Genomic DNA, 25,983 nt, shown 5'->3' on the forward strand with positions numbered 1-25,983 from the left:
TATTGAAGGACCCCATGATTCTTCACGGTGTGTGCTCTCACTCTCTGCAACCTAACCTGTTCAAATACAGGTGGTTTTTGGCTGGAGGCCATTGCCATTCATGATCTTTGATGAAGCAGTACCACTTCAAGGACTCTGTCATACAGAAATGTTCAAACAGGCAAGAAGTCATAAACAATGGTGCATCAATTTTCACAGAAAAAATATAAGAAAATGCTAAAGAATACAAAATAATAAACTAAAAAGTATGTTGCATGGAAAGTACAAAAGGCTGTTGAGAGAAATTAAAGAAGACTTAAATAAATAGATATATTTTGTTCATGGGTCAGAAGATTCAATATTATTAAAATGTCAGTTCTCCCCAGATTGATCTATTTTTTTTAGGGGGGAGGTAATTAGGTTATTTATTTATTTATTTATATGGAGGTACTGGGGATTGAACCCAGGACCTCATGCATGCTAAACAACTTGCTCCCAGCTGGACTTTTTATGGAAATGGACAGGCTGATTCTAAAATTCATATGGGAAAGGATGAGCAAGAATAATCAAAATTAATGAAAAATAATAGAGGACTCACACTGCCTGACTTTAAGACATTATAAAGTCACAGTAATCAAGACAAGTGTGGTATTGTAATAAAGATACACAAGTAGATCAATGGGACAGAATAAAGTATCAAGAAAAAGATCCATACATACAGAGACAACTGATTTTTGACAAAGATATAAAGGTAACTCAGTGGAAAAAGAAGAGTCTTTTAAGCAAGTGATGCTGTAACAATTGAGTATCACATGCCAAAGTTGAACTTCAACCTATATATATAGTGTGTACCATACACAAAAAACTCAAAGTGGTTCATAGGCCTGACTGTAAAACCTAAAACTGTAAAACTTTTAGAATATAGGATAAAATCTTTATGACCTCAGTTAGGCAACAATTTCTTACATATAACACCAAAACACAACTGGTAAAATAACTGTTCTTCGCTAAAATTAAAAGCTTCTGGTCTTCAGAAGACATTTTTAAGAGAATAAAAAGACAAACCACAGACTGGGAGAAAATATTTGTAAAACATAAATCTAATAATAGACTTGTATCCAGTATATATAAAGAACTCTTAAAAAACAATAAAAATAAACCACTCAATTTAAAAAAGGGGGCAAAATATTTACATATACTTCACCAAAGATATATTGATGGCAAATATCCATATAAGAATATATTCAACATCAGTAATTATTAGAGAAATGCAAATTAGGACTACAATGAGATATGGCTAAAATTAAAATACCAACCATATCAAGCATTTGCAAGGATGTGAAGGAATCAGAACCCTCATATACTGTTGTGGGAATGTAAAGTGGTACAACCACTTTGGAAAATGCAGAAGTTAAATATACACCTACCATATGATCCAGTCATCCCACTCCTAGGTATTTATCCAAGAGAAAAGCAAAGTGTATGTCCACAGAAACAGTTGTACATGAAGCAGTTCTAGGAACTTTATTTGTAGTAGCTCAAATCCGGAAATAATCCAAATGTCCATCAACAGGTGAAGGGATAAACAAACTGTGGTATAACCATATAGTGGAATAGTACTTGGCAATAAAAAGCAATGAACTATTGATACACATAACAACATGGATGGAGCTCAAATAATTATGCTGAGTGAGAGAAGCCAGCCCCCTTCCCCCTTCAAAAGAATACATGCTGTATGGTTCCTTTTATGTAAAATTACAGAAAATGAAAATGATTCTATATTGTCAGAAAGCAGATCAGTGGTTGTCTGGGGAGAAGTGGGAGGGATGGATTACAAAGGAGCATGAAGAAACTTTTGGGGGTGATGAATATGTTTGCTATCTTGATAGTGATGGTTTTGTGTCTGTGTACATATATTAAAACTTACCAAATTGTATACTTCAAATATGTACAGCTTGATGTATGTCAATTATCTCTCAGTAAAGCTATTAAGTAAAAAGTTAAATTGCAGTATAATACTAAATTGGGAGGATCATTGAAAAGACAAAAAGGCAAGTTACAGAATACTCTAGTCCTATTTTTGCAAAAGAAATAAATTTATGCATATTATTCATTAAGAGGATATGCAATGAAAGATTAAGGCACTATTCACCAAATGTTAGCACAGGAAAAACATTAAGAGATTCAAAAATATTTGTAGAAGCCTATTTATTGACATGGAAAGATGATCACAACATACAGTTAGTGGGGGGGAAAGCAAGTTACAAACAATATTTACAGTATGATCTTGTTTTAGTTTCTTAACAATTAACAATCTCAAAGCATATAACCCAATAGTTTTACACATTGAGACATTCTCTTCAGCTCAAATCCATACACTCATTTCAGACTTGTCTTCTGACTCCCAGCAAGGTATAGCCACATGCCTAAGGGACATGTGCAGTTAGAGGAAGTTAAGAATTTCAAGACTGGCAGAGACATTACCTACAGCAAAACTGAATCATTAAAACCAGCCTGTGAGCCTGGAAGGCCACCACATAAAAAAGAAAGAGGACTATAAAGTTGTGTAACTAGAGTGGGTTCTTTATCAGACAAAATAGCTATGCCACCTGCCTGCTGTGGGAATCTAGGAAAAAGTTTAATCCTCATTGGAGGGGATTCCGAATAATGAGTTATAATCATAAAAAATATCAATACCTAGCTCAGAGGACCATGGTGAGAAGAGGAAACCTGTAAAATATAGTGCCAACACAGAGTCTGACATGAGTCTCAGGAAATGTTGCCTCCCTACACCTACCTCCTCCCTCCTCTCCTGTGAGATGACCTGACGTAAATGAAACAGCCTAATATAAGAGTTACAAATGTAGCAAAATAAAAAAATGAGTATTTTATTTTATCTGAGATTCAGGGCCATTTGTGTTTGTGGAATGAGTTATCTGATTCAGGTAGAATAGCGGAAAAACAGTAATTCCTTTCACATTAAGTAGCCTGCAGCAACCCTGCCTTCTTTGCCTTTTGAGAGTGCACATTTGGCAACGAGTGTATGTGTGTGTATGTATGTGAATATGTGTACTATTAGATATCTTCTTGTGTATATATGCTCTATTTCTGCAACTAGATGATAAATTCAAGGATATTTTCTTTTTTAACCATTTGAAGCCACAAATGGATCTAAGCAGATACTAATTAACAAGTTAGCTTACTTACGATGCACCAGTTTGCTATCTTCTTAAGTTAAATGGTAAAGAGCTCCCCATCTACACAAGACAAAAATCTATAGCAGTTTTCAGCTCACAATAAAATATTACTTTGACAAAATGGTCTAGCTCAAACCTAGACTGTCACAGGTAATATTGTGTTACAGACATAACATATAATGTACACACTATAATAACCAAAACATTACACATGGGAACAGATAGCCTATTAGAGTTTGGAGATTGTTCAAACCAGTCTATTTCTGGCTCATTTTACATTGTTTCAATAATCACTTTAACTTCACGGAAAATGGCCATGAGTGTACTGTAACTCAAGTGATCAACAACTACAATTGAGCCCTTTCTGATATGCTCCTTTATGTTAATAAATATGGCCACAGCACTAACGAGATTGGCTTTTGCCTCTTTCTGGTTAAAGATGAGTTTTAATGCTGCTAATGCCTCTGTATTGATCATGTCTCTGGCTGCAGTTGGATTTTCAGACATATTCAAAAGTACTTTCAAAACAAGATTTCTGGTTTTACGATTTCCCAGGGATAGCAAATGGAAAAGCTCTGAAAAGTAACTGGCAACAATGTGGTGATGGTTAGAATCAGTAGTCAGTTGTCCTAGTATCTTTAATCCAGACTGCTGTCCGGGTGAGTTCAAGGGAAAAGACATGGTTTCCTTACACATATGCTTAACATGTAATTCAACCTTGCGTTGTCTTTCATCTCCAGAGGGGGGATTCAGAGTAATTACTGCCTTTTTTCTCATCTCAGAGGAAGGAAAACTGAGTAAGCTTTCAATAAGTGTCACCACACCCACCTCATTAATGAACTCTTGGGCAAATGGGTGAACATTAATGATCCCCATCGCAATCTGAGCGATTTTATGAATAAGAGGATCAGTAGTTGACTTAAGTAAGGTAACCAGTTTTTCAAATTCCTCAGAATCCATGTAGCATTCCATTTTGCAAGGGCAAGCAAATGGCTTAATCCCATTCACCTCCCTGATCCTGATTTGGCGTCTAATCTCCTCTATGGTCTGGATGCAAGGGTCAGAACCAAATGCGTACTCAGGGACAGGCTGTGTGCCTGAGGGAGTGCTCCTAGAAGAGCACGCTGTTGCCGCAGGCAAAGAATGGGTATTTTCCTCAGCTGAGGCCAGGACAATATACGAAGGAGGCTTTGTCTCAGATGAGGCCTGGGATCTAAAGCCTAACACTGCTGGAGTTACAGCAGGGGCTTTGGGCCAGATCGTTACCTCAGACCAGTCCTTGGGTCTATCTTTCTCATTAATTTCATCCACAGGTTGGGGCCTGATTATCCTGCTCACAGGTCTAGGGTTAGGATCAAAACTAGTTTCATCTCCATCCCAAAACCAGTTCCCAATAACATTCTCTTCCTCCTCCTCTTCAGCCGCTGGCTTAGTCTTGCCACTGGCCCCAGCCACAGGCTCCAACTTCTCAGCATAGGACAGGGGAGTAACATCAGCTTTACCTTCATCCTTAGCACAGATATGATTACCAGACTCTTCTCCATTCCAGAACCAGGAGCTATCACTGGCCTCTTCCCCAGCCCAGAACAAGGTATCAACACCAGTCTTATCTTTACATGTAGATCTGGACTCAGCGCTAGCTTCAGCCACAGAACAAAACCGAGACGATCTAGTGGCTTCATCTTCAGCTTTGGGCCTAAAATCTGACAGGGCTCCTTCCTTCACCTCAGTAACAATCTTGTTCTTAGATGCTGCCTTCATCTTTGCCCCTGCATCTTCCTGAGGCCCTGCCTTGGCCACTGCTTTGGCCGGGGTCTTGGCTACAGATTTGACTACGCCAGTAGCCTCCCTCTTTGCTTCAGCCTCTACACCAGCCCTTTTTTCAGTTTTGGCCTTCTTTTTATTCTCATTCTTTCTATTCCTATTCCTTCTACTTGCATTCTTAACCCCAGTCATGGTTGAAGCCCAGTTATATAGATAGCTCTATAATCTTGGCCTTGGTCCTCAATGTGTCCCAGGTCAGTGTCTTGATACTCTTTTACTGGACTGAAGGTGATGATCTTCTGTCACTCCAAGGCCACCACAGCCACCACTGGAGATAGACCTGAGGTGGAAAAAGGAAATGGGCTTTGAGTCTCTTCCAACTGTGCTTCTCTATGCAGACAGCCACACAGGACATGAGAGAACAAAGACAGACTGTGTAGTAGAAGTGGAATAGTAGGGTGCTCATGCTCACACTCACCTTGGATCCAAATGAACAGCTGTTGTCCGCTTTCTTAATTAAATTCAAAATGAACAGCTACCTGCAGACTTCTACAGAATGGTATAAAGGAACAAACCTATGGATAGACAAAAAGTTAGAGAGAAAACAGAAGAGACTGAGATGGCCCAATGTGACAAGCATTACAACATATACTTCTGCATATTCAAGGCCATGTTAAATTATCTCCCACCTGTCCCCTCCTCCCAAACGATTCCCCATCCACTTCCAGAAAGCCTGTAGCTTGTCTAATTACACCTTCTCTCAACTCTGAAGTCATTCATTTTCCTTGGACAAAAATATGAGGTGCAAGAGTGGGTAGTGGAACAGAGACAACTGTATTTAGAAGGCAAGCAGTGAAAAAGATGGGGACTATTATTTCAGTACCATCTTGCATGCCCCTGCTTTTTTCCCCTTCCCCACACATATATAGTTCCTACCTCATTCACCACCTATGCCAACCAGCCCACAAAGCAGGCATCCGCAGGAGAAGTCTTTCCCACCACAAAACAGTCCACTAGCTGGAGAAGAGTCACACACCCTACAGAGAGAGGAGGAGCATTTAGCAAAACACCAAGAGAATATGTTGACAACGGTAGTAAAATACCAGGTTAATGGACAGATTCCCAGAACTCAGGCCCTAAAACCTCCTTGTCAAGAATCAGGAAATAAATAAATGGATGTCCACAAAATCTTCTATGGGACTGCATCCGTAGCAAAATAAGAGGGAGGGGCTGTGACAGGTGGCTGGGGTTTGAGTTTCCAGAACCAGAAACTGAAGAAGCAGACTGACTTCAGGCGTTCTAAATGAACACTTCAGAAAAATTTTCGTATTCTGAACTGCCATTCCCACACCTCAACATATTAACGTGGGCTGGCATGTTGTATTCCAAACGAGAAAGGTGGATTAATACCACATTATTTACTGACATGGATCCTTTCCGTAAAAGTCGATTAACCCCTCACCCTGTCATTTGCTTGCATTTAACTGGGCTCAAGCTCTAAATATGGAAAACAATAAAACTGCCATTTTAAGAGGCACATAAACTTTTCATTTTGGTGTCTTCATAAACTACTCGCTTACTTCCTCTTTCGCTGAAATCACCAGACCTACCGCGCAGACAGGAGACTTTGGCATCAAAGAGGCGCCTGTGGGAAGGGACAGCACCAGGACGCGGGACCCACAGGTCCCTTCCCAGAATCCGAGCCCCCCGCACCCGCCCGCTCGGCCCCCAGCTCCGACCGCCACCCCAGACCCGGCCCCGGCGGCCTCCCCGGGCGCCCCCACCCCAGCTCCCCTCCGCCATTTCTCCCGCAGCAGCACCCCCACAGCCCTCTCCCGGCACAGACACCGTCGAGGGCGGGGCGCGGGCGCCCGGAAAGCTGACCCGGGAGCCGCCGCGCGGTTCGCCTGCCAGGATCCCAGCCAGCGTCTGCGGCCAGACCCCGCGCCCCGGGTCCCGTCCGCGCCGGTCGCCGCCGCCTCGGCGCCAGGGCGCCCCCGGAGCTGCGCACCTCCCTCGGGGACCGGCTCCAGCCGCGTCGCCTCCCGCTCGCCAGGCTGCCGGGGTCCGCGGGGCAGGCTGTGAGCTGCTCGTCGCCCCCCACGACACCCCCCACTTGCCTGCACAGGCTCAGGGCCCGGGTGGTCGGCCTGGCCCTCCGGTCGGAGCTCCTCACTCGGATTCCCACCGCTCTCCGTGCGCTCAGAATGGCAAAGAGGCGGCCGCCCCCCGCGCCGCTGCGCCAAACCGGGCAGGGGCTGCGCAGGATGCGGCACCAACCGCTCGCGGCGAGGGTGTCGGGAAGGGGGGCGGAGGGATACGGCACGAATGGGCTCGACGCCCCCTCCCAGGCCCACCGTAGTTCCGACCCAGAGGGGGCGGGGCCGGGAGGAACCCCAGCCTGAGGGGCGGGGCCACGCCAGCCCGCCTCGCCCGCCCCCCGCGGCCCCCGCGCGCCGCGACCACCCCCACACTTCTGGCCCCACAGTGTGTGGGGCCGGCGAGCGGTCGGCGGTGGGGGCCGGGGTCTGGAGGTCCGGAGGGGCCGCGCTGAGGGGAGCAGCGGATGGATACAGACCGCCCCTCGGTGTGTGTGAACCCCAAGACTGCTCGGTGTCCGCCCCCCTCCCCTCCCCTCCCCTCTGCTCCCCTGCCCCCCCGCCCGCCATCCTTCCGGGATGCAGATGGGAGAGGGGCTGTGAGCGCGACCCTCCCCAGTTCTGCTTTCCACGTTCAGGGGCCGCGGTCGGGAGGAAGGTGGGAGGGGGCGCCCACGAAGCCCGAGCCACTGCCCCTCTTCTAAGGGAAGGCAGCCCTAGACCTCTGGTCTGAGGAGACAAACCACTTGTTTGCGCCAGCGTCGTCATTTTTTCTGCCACACTGCTGTTTTCTCGTTCGCGGTGGTAACACGCTTTGCCATTGCGCGGTCCCCGCAGCTGCCCAGGAAAGAGGGCCCTTCCCTGTCGGGGACCCGCAGCGGGTCGTACAATCCCCCCGCCTCTCACCCCACAGCCCAGTGTCAGGCACCAGGTAGGGCCTGTCCTGGCGCCTCTTCCTGGGTTCTGTCTGTCAAGTCTTCTCCTGCAGTCACTTCCACCCTCCCATCATCTTTGGCAGTGAGGGAATGTGGCAGGGGTTCGAATCCATTTGGATCTCAGCCACTTGCATGCACACTTGTCTAGTTTATCCATTAGGGCTGTTAACGTATTTTAATCATACTTATTTTTAATTCCCTGTCTGATAATTCCAAAACCTGCTTTATAGCTGAGCCTAGTTCTGATGCTTTGTATCCTTAATTTATGCTTTTTCTTGTCTTTTAGTGTGTTTTATAATTTTGTGTTGAAAGCTGGATATGATGTTGGGTAATAAGAACTGAAGTACATAGAGCTTTAGTGAGAAGTTTTATGTTAAGCTGGTTAGCAATTGTGCTGTGTGTAATGTTTGCTGTAGCCATAGGTGCCAGAGTCTTCATATTCCTCTCGTGTCCTTATTTTTGTATCTCCTCTTAACTTTGGGCTTCCCTAATTGCTTCTTGCAGAGACTGCCTGCATCTTGCAACTCTTTAGCTGCACTCCACTGTTACTATCCTGGAGGCCTGTTAGCATGTGGAGGAGAGGAAGTGTTTATAATCTTACGGTTAAATTCCTGCCGTTTGTGGGCGCGTGTCCCTATACTATGACCTTCAGAAGTGTTTCTTTAGCTTCTTTCTCCCCCTTATAGGAGAATGGAAGGCTAGAGTGGGCTAGATAGGAGGAATGCCTTTCTGTCAACTGGGATAAGGCTCTAGGAAAGTCTTTTCCACTGGAGAATAGGTCCTTGTTGTAGAGAAGACTCTGGGGGTGTATTTCTCAAGAGTACACTTCCCCTCCCACTGTCAGTCACGAGGGGATCTTTTGGGGATCTTCACTGTGCGAACCTGCTGGAGTTCCTGGAGGTAAAGCCCACTGAGCCTCTATGGCTGCAGGTCCCTAGAAGTTTCTCACTTTCATACTATTCCACCCGCAGTCTCCAGCAATTTGTCAAAATTACCACTTAAGTGTTCTTACCTGTTTATGTCTCTAGCAGTTTCTGCTCTATGTAAAGAGAGATAGGCTATGACTCTCTGGATTTGTCTTTTCTCCAGAATTTGGGGTGGTCATTTGCCCTATGACCTCAGTTCTAAGGTAAGTTACTGATTTTCAGTTTGTTCAGTATTTTTTTTCTGGTTATAAGTACAGGAGCAATGACTTCCAAGCTTTTTACATGTCAGTCTGGCCAGTCTGGAGTATAGATTTTAAGAGGGTAGCTAAAGGCCAGTGAACACAGCTTTTGTCCTCTTTTTTTCAGCTGAACTTCGGAACTGGGAATAAAGTTGCCCTTGAAAACCTGGCTGCTCCATAAATATTTGCTCTTTTTCTTCCCAGGGATAGAAAATTTATGTGGCTCCCTGAACCTGGCATCTCAGCCCCCAAATTCTTAACCTTGATTGTAGATTAGAATTCAGACTTCCTAAATCAAAGTTCTCAGTGGTGAGGTCTGAGCAACTGTGACTTAACTCCAGGAGAAAAGCCATCTCTGTTACCACCACCACCACCGCCATCAAGAGGCAGTGCACTCTGCTACTAAGTGCTTGCTTAGACTTGAGTGACCAGTTTCTGAGCCCTGGAAGCACCTTCTAAAAGGAGGCTGCATGGTAGAGTAAGGACTCTCTCCTCTGGGCTTTACTCTGGGAACTTGGCCAGACTTCAGAGCCACGCCAGACTTCAGAGTTTGAATAGAGACTTTACCACTAACTATTTGTGTCACTTTGGGAAAGGTACTTAATGTTTTTATAACTCAGTTAAGTCATCCCTCAAAGGGGGTTGGTAATAACTACTTCACTGGATTCTTGTGCACACTAAATGAGAAACTATATGATATTCAGAAATATCTGCATGTATCAGGCCTTCGTGGCTCCTTCTAAAATTGTGATCTAGTCATATTATGGGATGAGCTGGGGAAAGCAGTAGATGAGAGTTCCATAGAGATCATAATTGCTAAGACATCGCCACTGATCTCTTTGTCACTGTAACCTAAGTGCTTTGTATACTCTCTGTTGCTTAACATACCACCTTACTAAAAGAACGTCACTTTTGCATAAGTATGCCTCCCTCCTCCTTGTAGTAATGTACCACAGGGAGGCTAATCCCAATTCCAGAGGTGAGTCTGCTTGATCTAGGGCTAATCCATCCCCTTGGTACTCTGGTTCTGGAAGGGGTGGTGACGGAACTCTGCTCAATGAGACATGAAGAGAAGTTTGCAAAAGGACTTTTGAAGAAAGCGTCCTCACTCATAAGAAAAGGCCATCAGTAAAGATTGTCTCCTTTTCTTCCTTGGGAAGCTGCTTGACTCCAAGAATTATTGCAGCCATCAAGTTTCAGCCTTAGGACGGAAGTTGATATTGTGAATGGCAGAAGAAAGAGGTGGAAAAGGGCTCAGTCCTTGGCTGAGTCAAGCAATCATCAAGGCTGCCTTGCCTTAGAACTTCCAATCTGTGGATAATAAATTTCCTTACTAAGTTAAATTTAGTTGAGTTCCTTGTTATATGGAACAATGCTAAGTGATATGTATACTCGGGCACAAAACAATGCCTCAATGCATAATAGTTCCTGACTTTTGTCTGTTGGTAAGCACCTACCTCTTAAAAACAGTGGCAGAACTCATGTTTCCACGTTAAAGAAAAACTAGATTCTGAACGTCTTGTCTAATGATTGCTAGAGATCTGACAACTGTGATTGCCTTCTGTTCTAGATTGAAAAGGAATGCCTCAGGCAGAAAAATCCAACCTTTCTTTTAGGGGGTTCAGAGGTACATTAAATACTTGAGCTCACAGATATGCCTAGTTTCAATTCAGAGAGTCATTGTGTAAAAGTGCACCCATGTGAAATATCCATGGTGTAAAGATATCAAAGGTTACCTGCTTTCAATTTAGGTGACTGTACTGAAGTTGAGAAAAATAAATTTAGTGTATATAGTCAGAAAGTTTTGGTTAACTTTCCCCAGGTGCACTGCACTAAGCAACAAAGCTATAAAAAGAGGTGGCTATTTAGGATTTATCAAGAACTGGGATTTTGCCAGGACAGTGGAGCCAGGCACTAGAGGATGAGGTAGCAGAGCAATGGTCCATGATGGACCATTCAGTAGGGAAGGAAGGAAGAGCTGAAGTATGCCAATACACAGGTAGAAGGGGCTAAGAGACAGGGAGTCTAACAACACTAAGGTTCAAGTTTCTTTATGATGAATAAAGTACTTTGCTACAAGCTGTAAGGAACAGAAAATCTGATGATGAAGATAGTGATGGTGATGATGGCAGCTTTCAGTGATAATTAGCACATGAGGGAAATTGATGTAGCGTAGTGGTAACACACACCAGATCCAGATTCAAACTAGAAAGGCTTGACTCTCAGCTTCTCTGCTAATCAAATCAAGCTCTGCTAATTGAGCTTGCCAAGTTATCAGTCTGTGCCTCAGCTTCTTCACGTGTAGAACAATAACAGTAACAGCATCATCTCTATAAGTTTGTTTTGAGGATTAAATAAGTTAATATATTTAGAACCCTTAGGGGAATATCTGGCATTTATAAAGCACCCTATTAACAATAATTATCATCAGCCTTCTGTATCCTTGGGTCCCGCATCCATGGATTCAACCAACCATGGATCAAAAGTACTTGAAAAAAAGGATTCCAGAAAGTTCCAGAAATCAAGACTTTAATTTGCCACACACTGGCAACTATTTAAGTAGCATTTTCATTGTATTTACAATATTTACATAGAATTTACATTGTATTAGGTATTGTAAGTAATCTAGAAATGATTTAAAGTATATGGGAAGATGTGCATAGGTTATGTGCAAATAGTATACCATTTTGTATAAGGAACTTCAGTGTCTGGATTTTAGTATCTGTGAGTGGTCTTGGGACCAATCCCCCTTGGATACAGAGGGACAACTGTACTATGAAAAGCAATAAAAGGCTCAGGCATTGTGGTCAGACAGACTAGGGTTTGATTCACACTTTCAGAGTCCAAGTTTCTTCCTCTGTGCTACCTACCCCGCAACACTAGTTCTGTCTTATTCATAAAAAGAGTCCAGTACATGACATAAAAACAAATGCTTAAATAGAGGTGAATAAAATACTGTGTAAGTACACACGATGGAGGAATTCTTTCCTATCAGGGGCAAAGAATAAGAGTGAGAGTATCAGAAAGACTTCAAACAGCATTTGAGCTAAGCCTAAAGGATGATTATGTTTCCCACAGGCAGAGAAAGGGCATGAGAGCACTGAAACCTGGGGGAACAGTGTGGGGAAACACACAGAAGTAGTAAAGCACAGAGTATAGTTGGGTTGGGAAATAGAAGATAGTCCAATGTGGCTTGAGTGCAGACAGAGTGAAGCAGGGCTTGGACTAGGTGAGGCACAAGTGAATGCCACCTTACACTATGTCTTTATCTCATTCGAGTCCTGGCCCTGACTTGGAAGAATGTGTTAGAAATTGAGATGGAAAGGTAGAATTGTATGGAAGGGCACAGGGCCTTGAAACCCTCCATAGGGAACCTGGTCATACTTTATACAGGAGAGCCCACTGAAGGTTGTCATTGTTGTTTTTTTAACAGAGGTACTGGGGATTGAGCCCAGGACCTCATGCATGCTAAGCACACACTCTACCATTGAGCTATAACCTCCATCCCAGAATTTGTTTTTGTTTTTGTTTTTTTGAAATTGAGGTGGAGTAGAGGGTAAGCTTTGTTGTAAGAATATAACTTTCATTTATTCATGATTGGACAGATGAAAAACGCACCCTAATTTTATCCCCAAGCAGCAACAGAGTAGGTCAGGTGACATCTGAACCGGTCCCGATATATATTACATGAGATAGCCCATACTGTATATCCAGAAAGTGGGTAGAAACAAAAGGGCCATATGAGTGATGAAGAATTTACTCCAATTACACCCCCAGGAAAAAATTGAAGGATGATCCTGGCCCTTACAAGTGCTACCCAAGGAGTGATGAGAACAGAGATAATGATCTTCATGAATGGACACAGAAACACACACACACGCACATGCACACGCACACGCACAGACATAACACACTTACCCTGTCCTTTGGCTGAGATTGAAAAAAAATCCACAGGCGTGAATTAGTTATGTATCTGCCCTGGGATGCATGTGGGACTTAGAGGTATCTGTCTGGGCCACAATGTGAAGTTCCCCAAATATAAATGCAGTACTCTCAACAGGAAATCTAGGCTGAGGGAGCTCTGATAAGAAAAAAAAATATAGAGAGAACTTTAAAAATCATCTAAATTGCAGACGCAAGCCACAAAAACATATGCTGCTTTTTCACCCATAATAGTGGGCTCTGCCTCCTTTATTTAAAAAAATTTTTTAATTGGAAGTACTAAAGATTGAACCCATGACCCTGTGCATGCTAAGCACGCACTCTGCCACTGAGCCATACTCTCCCCCTCTTCTTCATTTTAACTTGTTTATGTATGATGCATAGGTGGCTGCTAAAAATAGGGATGTGTGACACTACTGAGATCAATCCTTTGACACCAACTACCTGGAGTTAGCATCAGACTCCATGGTATTTAAGGGTGCAATCCTCAACAATACTGCCCCCATGTGAGTTCAGATGCCAGTTACAAGTCTTGGGGGCCACCCATACTTCTGACTGACAGTTATAAATTCAGGGTTCCCACAACCTCCTCAGGTTGGATAATTTACTAGAACAACTCATGGAACTCACTAAAAGTGATATATGTAGAATTATAGTTCTACTGTAGTTTTATTAGAAAGGATACACATAGGACAAGGTCTGGAAGGGTCTTAGGCATACAGCCTCCATGCCCTCTTCCCATGGATTCAGGGCAACATCACTCTCCCTGGATATCAGTGTGTTTACCAACCAGGAAGTTCCACTGATCCCTAAGTTTTCACTGGGGTTTCATTACTTAGGCTCGATTGAATAAATCATTAGTCATATGATTGAACCCCACATCTAGCCCTCCTCCCCTCTCTAGAGTTCCTGCTGGCCTAAAGGTCCAACTCTAACTATGTGGTTGGTCCTTCCAGTGACCAGCTGCAATCTGAAGCTAACTAGGGACCCACTACAGTCCATTCACCAGCATAAAAAAGATACTCCTATTAATCAAGAAATTAGAAGTTTTTTTGAAGCTCTGCCAGGAGCTAAGGACGAAGGTTAGATATGTTCTTTCTTATACCACACCATGTTTGAGGCATTTTGTCAAACTCTAAAAGCACACAGACACAGACAAGAGACTACAAAGCTTGAGGGGAAAGGCCATAATCTAACCATTGGTCCTAATACTTACATTACCAGAATTCTGGAGAGTAGAGGGAAGAGGATAATAACAAAGGAGGCAGGGGTAAGAGAGTAGGAAGTAGGAGGCTTCAACCTCTATAATCTTACCCACGTGCCCGCTGCTCAATTCTAGCTTTTAAAAGTAAACAGGAGGGCCTGAAGTAGTTTTACCCCATAGTTTCAACTCTATAGTGAGTATAAAAATAAGGATATGAGTGGGTTTAGGAAAATGCATTACTTTCTAGTGACACTTCCCTAAAATGCCTTGTCATCCAGTGGATCCCCGGAGCAGGGGTTGGGGGTGGGAGGTGGGATATTCAGTTAGAAAGAGGACAAGGACTTTCCAAGAGCTGCTACCTAAGATAAGACCAAAGGAGCAAGTCCTAAGAAGTGGGCAGAAAGCAAAATACAAGGAAGACAGCAAAGTATCTGCAGAGAGGACACATCTGAGACCATCCATAAAGCAGTTTCCATACGTGGTTCCCAGAAAAACCCTGTTCTGAGGCCCAGGACAGCAGCAGGAGGGAGCCTCAGGGGGAGTAGCAGCTTTTGAGTTCCTAGATGGGAAGGAGCTGCTGCCTGGGGCTCAGATCCAGAAATCATCTTCGGAATCGAGAAGCTTGGCAGTATCCCAAAGAGAAATCTTATATGAAGGGCCCAAAGCATCTAGATACCCTCCTCCTGAGTCTGTTCTCTCCCCTTCCCTAAAGCTACCCAGACTGGGGTTCCTTCCCCTCTTGCAGCTCCAGACACCTGGAGCCTTGGCGCCCTCCCTCGATTTCGAGCTGGTCTCAGCTATCCTCACCTTCTGGAAAAGACAGACAGTAGAGAGTGAGCGCCAAGTAGGTGGGAGGAAGGGAGTGTAGCTCACAGTTCCCATCCTCACACCTGCCTTTCCAGAGCCAGCGCCACGAGTGTACACAAATTGGGTGTTCACGAATTGCCACTTCACCGTTCCCTGTCTCTGGTCTCCCCTGAAGCCAACTCCCTCCACGTGTCCACCTCCCCCACCCACCCACACAGAGAAACACAGATTCACACTGCGCTGGGCGGGGAGCCTGGGGTGAGGGCAGGGGTGTTCGGAAGGCAGGGGAGAGAGACAGAGGGTCCGAGGCACTTCCTGCACCCGGATCTAGTCTCAGCCAGCGCCCCTCACGGATGCCACTTCTCGGCCTCGAACCTACCTCCTCCAACAGCGACGGCCGTTTCCCTCCACGAAGGCCTCCCGCGGGATGACTTCCTGCGTCTGGAGCTCCTGGACAAAAACAGACCCCGGCTAAGACGCTCGCGATTGGCTGAGGGACTGTGTCCTCTCCCAACAAGTGCCGTAATTCTGGGCGCCCGAGGGATTCGTTTTCAGGCTAGTGCAGCATGCAGACACCCACCCACACACCATCACATCCTACCACTCCTCCCACGGCCGTCCGTCAGTCGTCAGGTGTAAGTCCTTCCTGTCCCTTTGCAGCTGAGCGCGACACACCTCTACGCCCGTCCAAGGGACAGCGCGGTCACGTGACCCGCCGTCAGCCCCACGTGACCGCGCAGGCCGCTTGTCTGCCGCAGCCCTGCAGCACCGATGGCAGTCTTCTGCCTCTGGGCTCGAGCTGCTTGCTAGAACAGTCTGAAGCTCCTGACCGTGCTGAAGATACAGAGCTGGAGGGAAGGCTGGGCCGGAGCCAAGCTTCCAGCCCTAGGCTGGGCCTTGCTCTGTAGGAGCACAGGGCTGGCGACGAACGCTCAATGAGGAGTTTGGAGACGAACTGACTTTCAGTACTGATTCTGTATAAAACTCGGGTGACATAATAACACACTCCCGGGATCTGTCTTGAAAAATATCGATAGGCAAAACAAACTCGCATTTCCACCACTGGGATGATCTCTGTTAACACCTGTGGTTTGTGAAGAGAGGCAAAACTGCCACTTTGCCCTACTTCCCTGAACCTTGCATCCTAGAATCGGGTGGGGTGGGCGGAGAAAAAAGCATATTGCACTGCCGGAAAAATTTTACAAAAATTGGGTAAAGACAGCATAGCTTACTGGATATTAGTTAAATCCAGTGTTGGGATTTACTTTCTACTGATCCAGCAAGTTTTCAATCATGAGAGGCTGATGTTAACTTGCAGATGTCTTGTCCAATACGTATGGAAATGATTTATGTCCAGTGCAACAGAGAGCATCAGTGGTTTCAGTTTATTGCCCTTAAGATATTAATCAGCTTTGTATTTGACCCAGCAATGTTACACTTTTATTAATTTTGTTTGTATGAAATTGAATGTATATTGTTATATTGATTGTATTGTGTATATTGTATATACACATCTCCTTCAACAATTTTCATAATCTTAGTAGTTAACTGTGTTGAAAAAAATCTTCCATATGCTCATTTCTAATTTACAAATCATGATTTCACCTTTTCAAAAATTAACAGCATCCTCAGACAAAACAAAAATAACATTTTCATCATGTCTGAAAATAATGAAACATGATTATTTCCCACAAGTCTGGATTTCCTCTCCTAATAACTCTATCCCTCACTTCTGTAATTCTTCTGTCTGAAGTTATGGCATAATCTTTTCACTTGTTACTGTGAATACACACAACATAAAATCATTTTGACCACATTAAAGTGTACAATTCAGTGGTATTAAGTACATTCACAATGTTGTGCAACCATCACCACTCTATCTACTTCTAGAACTTTGTTGTCACTCCAAAGGAAATGCTATGATTTTTTTTTTTTATGTAATAGTCATGTAAAAAGGTTGCCATCATTCTACAGGAGAATAGTATAAACTTAGCGACCCTGGTAATTTTACTTTTCTTTAAATAAACATTTCATAAGCTAGTCTTTCTTAAGTGTCATTCCTTTTCAACTTTTCTAGGTAAGTTTCTCTAGAAATTCTTTTTAACACTTAGTTTATTCATTTATAACTGTATCCTTTCCAACATGTCCACCTATAACTTGAGGCACTAGATGTAAGCGTATTAAAAGAAAAAACCCTGTCTTATTATTATATCTCCCCATGCCTGTCTCTGAAAACTTTTTTTAGCATAGTGTATTTTTTTAGACTTTTATTGAGTTATAGTCATTTTACAATGTTGTGTCAAATTCCAGTGTAGAGCACAATTTTTCAGTTATACATGAACATGCATATATTCATTGTCACTTTTTTTTTCACCCTGTAGCATAGTATATTTTTTTCTAGATATGGGATATATGAAGTTTCTCAGCAAGTCACACTGAAATTGCATAGAAATTGTGTCTATTTACACATTTTCAAAATGGGATCTAATTTTCCATAGATGATATCACATTCTTCTCTATTTCACTGGACATAAAAGAATCAGTGCCATTTCATGCCAATAAATAGATCATTTTTAATAGCTGCATGGTATTTCCTTAATACTTTCCTTGGACTAGGATCACAAAGAAAATCTTATTCCTAACCCCATTTAATTGGTGACACTGAAGCAACACCTGTACTTTGAATTGCCAAATGTGTAGATTTGGCCAATTTAGTTCTTCAAACTGGCCTCGTTCCAACTGCAACCCTCACTAAATGTCTCACTTATGCCAGGCAGATAGGTTACATTTATGCTACTGGAACAGATTTTCCAATTACACACTTTCCTTCATACCACCACTGCTCATTTCCAAGAATGACCTACTGGGTTGTCTTATCCTACTTTTCAGTGGCCAATTTAAGCGGGTCCCACTTCTCTGATGCATTCCTCAAATACCACAGCCCACAGAAATCCCTTCCTTCTTGAGCTCCAGGAATGGGATTTTTCCAATGAGGGTCTATTTGTCATACTACTAATTATCTATGTTTGTAAGTGTGCCCATGTACCTACACCTGGATTTTAAACTGAAGAAGGGTCACTTTGGCCAATTTTCACATAGAACTTTATTGAAAACACAGACTCGAATAGAGAACCATATGTTTAAACAACAAATAGCAGGGTAGCTTACACACACGGCTCAGTTCATTGAAAGCTCAATACTGAAAATACTGCAATCTGGACAGCAAGACAAATATCAACAAATTTTTTTCAGCACTAATAGTCATTTGGCATCCACAAAATGATCCAGCTCAAATCAAGAATTGGACAACGTTAACATCAGCGTTAAAAACATAAGTTACAACATAAAACCAGACTGAAAACCAAAGCACTACTCAGGGCTCTTTGGGAACATAAGGCTGATCAGAGGCAGGTGGTTAATCCTATTAGCTTTTTGGTCCCTCAGGATCATTCTGATTGTCTAGTTGGACTTGCAGTTCCTCAGCTAACTTCTCAAACTCGTGGAATGCAGAAATAAGCGGCTCAAGACTGAAATCATCATCAATTAAGGACATTGTTCCACTTTTTATAATATTACTGATATTCTGAAACATTTTAATAACAATCTGAATGTTATCGTTTGTCTCTTCTATGTTAAAGAGCCCCACAAATATTGATAGAGCTTTGGCACTGAATAGTTTTTTTGCCACCATAGGATTTTCAGACAAATTCAATAGCATTTTCAGAACATGAAACTTTGTTCTTGCATTGCCTGTAGTTAATAAGGAGAGAAACCCAGACATATAATTGGCAACCAGTGTGTGATAGTCAGTAGTTGTAGTAAGGTGTCTAAGCATCCTTAATCCAAGCAGCTGCTCAGGGGAACCCATGCTATGAGCAAGGGTTTCTTCACACACTTGACATACGAATGTCTCAATCATGTTCAGATTTGGATAAGGTGGAGCCATGTGAATCATATTTTCCAAAAAACTTGTCCTAACACGGGAGGAGGGATAATTGAGCAAGGTTTCAATAAGTGAGACAACACCTGAATCACGAATGAAATCGCGGGTAAATTGAGAAGCACTCCTCATACCCATTGCAATTTTAGATATTTCATGAATAAAAGGATCTCGAATTTTGTCCATTAACAGAAGGAGTTCTTCAAACTCTTCAGGACCAATTTTAAGCTCACATTGTATGCAGCTGCAGGACCAATTCTCAGGCTCTGCACTCTCCTTGGCCTTAAGATGCTCTCGAATTTCCCTGACTGACCGGTAGGACGGATCATAGTGAAATGGGAACTCAGGGTCAGGCTGATCAGGCTGCAGCAAAGACTCCTGGTCTTCCCCTTCTGGGGTAACCTCCACAATCTTGGGCTTTCCCTCAAACATTTCAGAGTACACAGATGCTACTGCTTCTTCAGGAATTCTAAATGGGCTTGGGGATGGGAAGCCAACCCCATGACAAAGACCAGGTTTGAATTCAACAGTAACCTCATCCCAGGTTTGGGGCCTGGATGATACATTAACTTCCTCCTCAGCTGAATCTCTGAACCTGGGAGCAGCCTTGTACACGGGACGGGGATTTAAGTCAAAGCAGGCCTCATCCCTGTCCCAGAACCAGGACCCAAATATGGCCTCTTCTTCAGACTCTGGCCTGGCCTCTTCTCTGGCCACAGCTCCCAAACTGGACTTATCCTCTGTCCAGAACAAGGATCCACCAATGGCCCCCTCCTCAGCCCCTGGCTCGGATTCACAGATAGCCGTAGCCCCAGCCTCCATACCGGCCTCTTTCTCTGCCCAGAACCAGGACCCAATAATGACGTCTTCCTCACATCTGGACTCTTGTTTGGCCCTATCACTGTTGTTAACATCATTCTGGGCCCTGGGCTTCAAGATAGTATTAGGCTCTTCCTTGTCTCTGGGCCTGAATCTACTATTGGCCTCTTCTCCAGGCAAAAACCAAGACTCCTTATAGTACTCATCTTCAGACTCAGATTCAAAAAAGTCCTCTCTCTTTGTCCGGAGCTTGGACCTGATATTTGCCTCATCCCTGACTCTGGGCCTGAACAAGTTATTGGTATTTTCTCCAGCCCACAAGCAGAATGGGTTGCCAGACTCTTCCTCAGACCCAGACCAGGAATCAATATAGGGATCTTGCTTGGATCTGGGCTTGGATCTGGGATTAGGCTGATGCTTGGCCCTATGCCTGGACCTGGTATTGGCCTCTTCTCTGGGCCATGATCTGATACTGGCCTCTTCTCCAGACCAGAAAGAAGACATTGTAGAGGTCTCATCTGCTGACCAGAATCCAGACTCATTAGAGGCCTCCTCTCTGGCCCTGGGCCTGGGATAGCACCAAGACCCTGTATTAGTCTCCTCCCCTGATCCGAACCAGGGTTGGATTCCTGTCTGAACCTGGGAGCCAGGAAAGGTCTCAGTCTCCACACCGACCAATTCCCTATCCACAGGTAGGCCCATAGGTTTAGCAACTGACCCAGACTCAGAACTGACCAGTGGCCAGGCTACCGCATTGTTCTGGGACACGCTCTCTGTTTGGGACATGGCCTCAGCCCCAAACTCAGTCTGGGCCCAAGCCTGGGCTTCATCCTTGGGCCTTGTCCCTGGGATTGCCTTGGCTTCAGTCTTAGGACGTGCCCCACCTACTGCTCTGGCCTCAGTTTTGGGCCTCGCTCCTGCCACCACTTGGGATTCAGTTTTGGGCCTTGCCCCGGCCATTGCCTGGGACTCAGTTTTGGGTCTTGCCCCGGCCATTGCCTGGGACTCAGTTTTGGGTCTTGCCCCAGCCATAGCCTTGGACTCAGTTTTGGGCCTTGCCCCAGCCACAGACTTGGACTCAGTTTTGGGCCTTGCCCCAGGCATTGCCTGGGCCTGGGTCCTAACTTTAGGTCTGACCACCATTGGGACTTCATTCTCTCTCTCAGCTCCACCCCCAACCTCTTCTCCAGGCTTCTTTTCACGCTTGGCCTGGGCGCTAGGCTCAACCTCAGCCCCAGTCATAGTACAAGTTACAAGGGAGGCCCCGTTAAACACTCCTATCCCAGTCTCAGTCTCTACCACAGATCTGTCACAGTACTGGATCTTCACACTCTAATCTTTCGATGATTCAGGTGATACAGTTGGAAACAAAAGTTAGTCAATCACCAGTCCAGCAGGCAGTCAGCCTCCTTCCCAAGCCCAGCCTCAGCCAATATTGCAGACAGAGAGAAGAGGAAGCACAAGCAAGCTGGGGGAAGATGGATGGCTCCCGGGTGGGTGCAGACCTGTTGAGGGTGGTGGTCAGCCCCAAATCCCACACCACAAGAGCTGCCACTGGAGATCAATCTAGGAAGAGAGAATGACATGGGGCTTTGAGTCTCTTCCAATTGTGTCGCTCCACGCAAACACACACAGAGAGACTGGACCTTTAATGCTTAGTGGGACAGTTAGGTTATCAGGTCTCTCTGCCACCCTCATTTTGCGCACACCCTTTACTCCCAGAGCTGCCACACTGCTTTGCCAGCTACAAAAGAGGTGTGAAAATGGTGGGAAAGTGTCTTGGCAATGGGAGAGGCTGAGGAGCACCCAGACCAGACCCTAATCACTCCTGGACCTGTGTTGGTGTCCTCTAGACCACTCAAAGTGGTACCCACTCTCATACCAACCTGCACTTAAGTGGTGCAATTTTCCTCTTCTTGCTTTGTCCAGTAGTATTAAGCCCTAAGCAGATAGCAGGCCCTCCTATGGATAAGCAAACATATAGGAGAAAATGGAGTCTGAGTGCTTGTTTGACAGGCAGGTACTTTGACCTCTGACACACACATCTTTCTGTTTAAGGGTCTAATTTGGTGTTTCCGGTCTCCTGGTTCCTGCTCTCAGGTCTTCTCACATCCACAGCCCAATCCACACTTACCCCAATATTCCTAACATCTCCTGCAAAAATGGGCAAAGGGTTCTGCAGAAGTGTGCAAATCTGGAAGACAGTAGGACACGTGAATCAAAAACACCCAATTGGATGAAATATACCTGTCAGTCTTACTTTGTAGCTATCCCCTGCATTGTCCCTCTTCAAACAAACCTCCAGAGACTTGATCCAGTCTCTTCCTCCTTTCCTTTCTTGCAGAAGTGACCAGCCTTACAGCAGCCCTATGGACAAAAGATGAAAAGGTAAGACAGGAGACCAGGTAGCTACTAAGCGCCTGGTGGACAGACCAATACCAAGGATGGGAATCTATGTATTGTCTTTAAATAGTTAGAATTCTCCTGGTAGAAGATTATCATTTTATTTAGGCTATTTCTGCATTCCCAATAACAAACGACATCTCTTGACGTCACACTCTTCGCATTTCTCTCTTCCCCAATTCTAAGGATTCACCACTAGGTGTACCACATCCCTTTGCCTTGCGCAGCATAAATTGGGGGAAGGGCGCCCGCATATTCTAGAAAACAGGTTGTGCAGTGGTACTTGCATTTATGACTTTACCCTCACCCTCACCTCCCAACCCCTTTTCCACCCTCAATTTTGGATAGAGGTGAGAGAGGAAGGCAAGGGAAGTGCGTAGAAACCTTAGAGGGGAATTCTAGAAGGTATTCCCGGATGCCTTCTTGCTCTGGTCGCAATCACCCCACCCCATTCGGGTCTCCAGTCAATGGCTGCTGCCCACCCCCACCTCCCAACCCCACACACCTTCAGAAATACAGGCTCGTTTCCTGTTCTTCGTTTTTCTCAAGCCTCTCCTCTACAGATGCACCCCTTGGCCTGAAATCGCCAGACCTACCGCGCAGACAGGAGACTTTGGCATCAAAGAGGCGCCTGTGGGAAGGGACAGCACCCAGGACGCGGGACCCACAGGTCCCTTCCCAGAATACGGGCCCCCGCACCCGCCCGCTCGGCCCCCAGCTCCGACCGCCACCCCAGACCCGGCCCCGGCGGCCTCCCCGGGCGCCCCCACCCCAGCTCCCCTCCGCCATTTCTCCCGCAGCAGCACCCCCACAGCCCTCTCCCGGCACAGACACCGTCGAGGGCGGGGCGCGGGCGCCCGGAAAGCTGACCCGGGAGCCGCCGCGCGGTTCGCCTGCCAGGATCCCAGCCAGCGTCTGCGGCCAGACCCCGCGCCCCGGGTCCCGTCCGCGCCGGTCGCCGCCGCCTCGGCGCCAGGGCGCCCCCGGAGCTGCGCACCTCCCTCGGGGACCGGCTCCAGCCGCGTCGCCTCCCGCTCGCCAGGCTGCCGGGGTCCGCGGGGCAGGCTGTGAGCTGCTCGTCGCCCCCCACGACACCCCCACTTGCCTGCACAGGCTCAGGGCCCGGGTGGTCGGCCTGGCCCTCCGGTCGGAGCTCCTCACTCGGATTCCCACCGCTCTCCGTGCGCTCAGAATGGCAAAGAGGCGGCCCGCCCCCCGCGCCGCTGCGCCAAACCGGGCAGGGGCTGCGCAGGATGCGGCACCAACCGCTCGCGGCGAGGGTGTCGGGAAGGGGGGCGGAGGGATACGGCACGAATAGGCTCGACGCCCCCTCCCAGGCCCACCGTAGTTCCGACCCAGAGGGGGCGGGGCCGGGAGGAACCCCAGCCTGAGGGGCGGGGCCACGCCAGCCCGCCTCGCCCGCCCCCCGCGGCCCCCGCGCGCCGCGACCACCCCCACACTTCTGGCCCCACAGTGTGTGGGGCCGGCGAGCGGTCGGCGGTGGGGGCCGGGGTCTGGAGGTCCGGAGGGGCCGCGCTGAGGGGAGCAGCGGATGGATACAGACCGCCCCTCGGTGTGTGTGAACCCCAAGACTGCTCGGTGTCCGCCCCCCTCCCCTCCCCTCCCCTCCCCTCTGCTCCCCTGCCCCCCCGCCCGCCATCCTTCCGGGATGCAGATGGGAGAGGGGCTGTGAGCGCGACCCTCCCCAGTTCTGCTTTCCACGTTCAGGGGCCGCGGTCGGGAGGAAGGTGGGAGGGGGCGCCCACGAAGCCCGAGCCACTGCCCCTCTTCTAAGGGAAGGCAGCCCTAGACCTCTGGTCTGAGGAGACAAACCACTTGTTTGCGCCAGCGTCGTCATTTTTTCTGCCACACTGCTGTTTTCTCGTTCGCGGTGGTAACACGCTTTGCCATTGCGCGGTCCCCGCAGCTGCCCAGGAAAGAGGGCCCTTCCCTGTCGGGGACCCGCAGCGGGTCGTACAATCCCCCCGCCTCTCACCCCACAGCCCAGTGTCAGGCACCAGGTAGGGCCTGTCCTGGCGCCTCTTCCTGGGTTCTGTCTGTCAAGTCTTCTCCTGCAGTCACTTCCACCCTCCCATCATCTTTGGCAGTGAGGGAATGTGGCAGGGGTTCGAATCCATTTGGATCTCAGCCACTTGCATGCACACCTGTCTGGTTTCCCCAGCCGTTCTTTGGAGAAGGTTCCGTCATGCACCCACTGCCCCAAGACAGAAACCTGCTGGTTCTTGAATCCCCTGGCTCCTGTACCCCTACACCCTGCCTGTAGTCTTGAGCCCCTCTTCTCTGTGCTCCATGGGGCAAACAGCAACCCTGGTTAAGCACAACTGTGGTTGAGTACAAACCTGCTGGCACTGTTGTCCATTTTAAAACCCAATTCAATGGCACCCTCACTTGGCAGGCTGCATAAAGGTCCCCAAAGATGTCCACGTCCTATTCTCCAGTACCTGTAAGTATGTGATGTTATATGGCGAAGGAGAATTAAGGTTGCAGATGGAATTAAGATTGCTAATGAGCTGAATGTAAAATTAAGATTACACTGGAGTATCCTGACCAATGCAATGGCAAGGGAACTTTTAAACGTGGAAGAAGTGTCAGTGTCACAGTGAAGTAGCATGAGAAAGACTCGACAGGCGGACAGGCCATTGCTGGTTTTATCTTGAAGATGGAAGGAAGCCAGCGGCCAAGGATTGCAGGCTGACCCCAGAAGCTGAAAAAGGCAAGGAGACAGATTTTTTCCTAGAACCCCTTGGAGGAATGAAGTCTTTGTATCACCATTTCAGACCAGCGAGTCCCTTTTCCTATTTTCAACCTTCAGCGTTGTAAGATATTTTATTGTTCTTTTTTTAAGTCAGCAAGATTGTGGTAATTTGTTAAAGCAGCAGTGTCAACCGAATTCACTCTCCATCCTGTTAAAGTCCATTCCCCCCTTGACCTTCTTTATTTGGGCTTCAGCCCTTGGTAGGATCAATCTGGGGTCTCATCTCTACCTCTATAACTGCCTTCTCCAGCAGTTGCCTTCTTTGTTTTTTGAAGAGGAATTTTCCAATCATCTTTAAGGTTCATCTCAGAAAGAGTTTCTATTTGCTGAAAATCACTGGTGTTTACTAGGATGAAAGGGGAGCCTTATTTTACCATCAATTTTCATATCAGCATTTATTCGTTATTATTTATTACAACTGTACAATATTTAGGTGACAGGGAAAAAATCTAGATATGATTCTACACTGTATCCAGAGCCAACAGATGTCAATATTCAGAGAAAAGTATTTTACTGTACTTTTAAATGGCCTTAGCTGAATTGTAGATTATATTTTCTTTATTCTATAGTATACTCTCTTGGGTGAATGCCAGGCTTGAAGAAGGGAGTCTGAGCTTTGCTGGGATCTGTGGGTGTGTGTGAATCTCTTTGCCTTCCTGAACTGTTCCTTCTGTTTCGTAAAGTTTTTGGTGCCTTTCATTCATTCAACAAATACATATAGGCACTGGAGATACAATACAAACAATACAGAATGAAATCTTGTAGAGGTTACATCTACTTGTAGTTTCATTCTTACTAAATTTCTTATCTAAAAACTTACAGATTTATCCAAAGCCATACCAGCACAATCTTATCCGGTAATTCTGGATGTAGTGAAATCTTGATTCCAAGACATTTACTGACAGAGGAGTGAATCTACCAATAGCTGACAGATTTTACTGTAAGATTTTGAA

General features: G+C 46.0%; 3 protein-coding genes across 7 annotated transcripts; all 3 read right to left on the reverse strand.

The window, feature by feature from the left end:
* Positions 1 to 2,162: 2,162 nt before the first annotated feature.
* BHLHB9 (basic helix-loop-helix family member b9) lies at positions 2,163 to 21,811 on the reverse strand. 5 transcript variants are annotated; one of them, XM_032475293.1, is made up of 7 exons: positions 21,738 to 21,811; positions 21,357 to 21,417; positions 15,472 to 15,542; positions 13,058 to 13,220; positions 5,877 to 5,977; positions 5,419 to 5,515; positions 2,163 to 5,280 (listed from the first exon to the last, which is right to left on the reverse strand). In XM_032475293.1, the coding sequence occupies exon 7, from the start codon at positions 5,130 to 5,132 to the stop codon at positions 3,450 to 3,452; it is 1,683 nt and encodes a 560-aa protein (XP_032331184.1). In that variant the 5' UTR covers positions 5,133 to 5,280; positions 5,419 to 5,515; positions 5,877 to 5,977; positions 13,058 to 13,220; positions 15,472 to 15,542; positions 21,357 to 21,417; positions 21,738 to 21,811; the 3' UTR covers positions 2,163 to 3,449. The 5 variants fall into 5 exon arrangements, with proteins under 5 accessions (XP_032331184.1, XP_032331185.1, XP_032331186.1 ...); XM_032475294.1 differs by lacking the exons at positions 21,357 to 21,417; positions 21,738 to 21,811 and adding an exon at positions 15,694 to 15,847; XM_032475295.1 differs by lacking the exons at positions 21,357 to 21,417; positions 21,738 to 21,811 and adding an exon at positions 15,681 to 15,847.
* On the reverse strand, positions 5,988 to 24,165 carry LOC116661878 (spidroin-1-like). The gene is made up of 3 exons (XM_032474696.1): positions 24,127 to 24,165; positions 22,847 to 24,060; positions 5,988 to 6,546 (listed from the first exon to the last, which is right to left on the reverse strand). The coding sequence occupies exons 1-3, from the start codon at positions 24,163 to 24,165 to the stop codon at positions 6,468 to 6,470; spliced, it is 1,332 nt and encodes a 443-aa protein (XP_032330587.1). The 3' UTR covers positions 5,988 to 6,467.
* GPRASP2 (G protein-coupled receptor associated sorting protein 2) lies at positions 18,176 to 22,833 on the reverse strand. The gene is made up of 5 exons (XM_032475292.1): positions 22,760 to 22,833; positions 22,151 to 22,218; positions 21,986 to 22,045; positions 21,738 to 21,813; positions 18,176 to 21,417 (listed from the first exon to the last, which is right to left on the reverse strand). Exon 5 carries the CDS (start codon positions 21,091 to 21,093, stop codon positions 18,517 to 18,519), a length of 2,577 nt encoding a protein of 858 aa, XP_032331183.1. The 5' UTR covers positions 21,094 to 21,417; positions 21,738 to 21,813; positions 21,986 to 22,045; positions 22,151 to 22,218; positions 22,760 to 22,833; the 3' UTR covers positions 18,176 to 18,516.
* Positions 24,166 to 25,983: the final 1,818 nt, after the last annotated feature.

Source organism: Camelus ferus, chromosome X (genome assembly GCF_009834535.1).
Source record: "Camelus ferus isolate YT-003-E chromosome X, BCGSAC_Cfer_1.0, whole genome shotgun sequence".
NCBI classification, from domain to species: Eukaryota; Metazoa; Chordata; class Mammalia; order Artiodactyla; family Camelidae; genus Camelus; species Camelus ferus.

Excerpts from the sequence above, each read along its gene's own strand:
- BHLHB9 (XM_032475293.1), bottom strand. The coding sequence starts at position 5,132 with ATGACTGGGGTTAAGAATGCAAGTAGAAGGAATAGGAATAGAAAGAAT.
- GPRASP2 (XM_032475292.1), bottom strand. The coding sequence starts at position 21,093 with ATGACTGGGGCTGAGGTTGAGCCTAGCGCCCAGGCCAAGCGTGAAAAG.
- LOC116661878 (XM_032474696.1), bottom strand. The coding sequence starts at position 24,165 with ATGGCAAAGCGTGTTACCACCGCGAACGAGAAAACAGCA. Across the intron at positions 24,061-24,126 it reads CCGCGAACGAGAAAACAGCA|GGCTGCCTTCCCTTAGAAGA; the intron begins GTGTGGCAGAAA and ends CCAGAGGTCTAG. Across the intron at positions 6,547-22,846 it reads GTCTCCTGTCTGCGCGGTAG|GTCTGGTGATTTCAGCGAAA; the intron begins GTCTGGCGATTT and ends TCTGCGCGGTAG.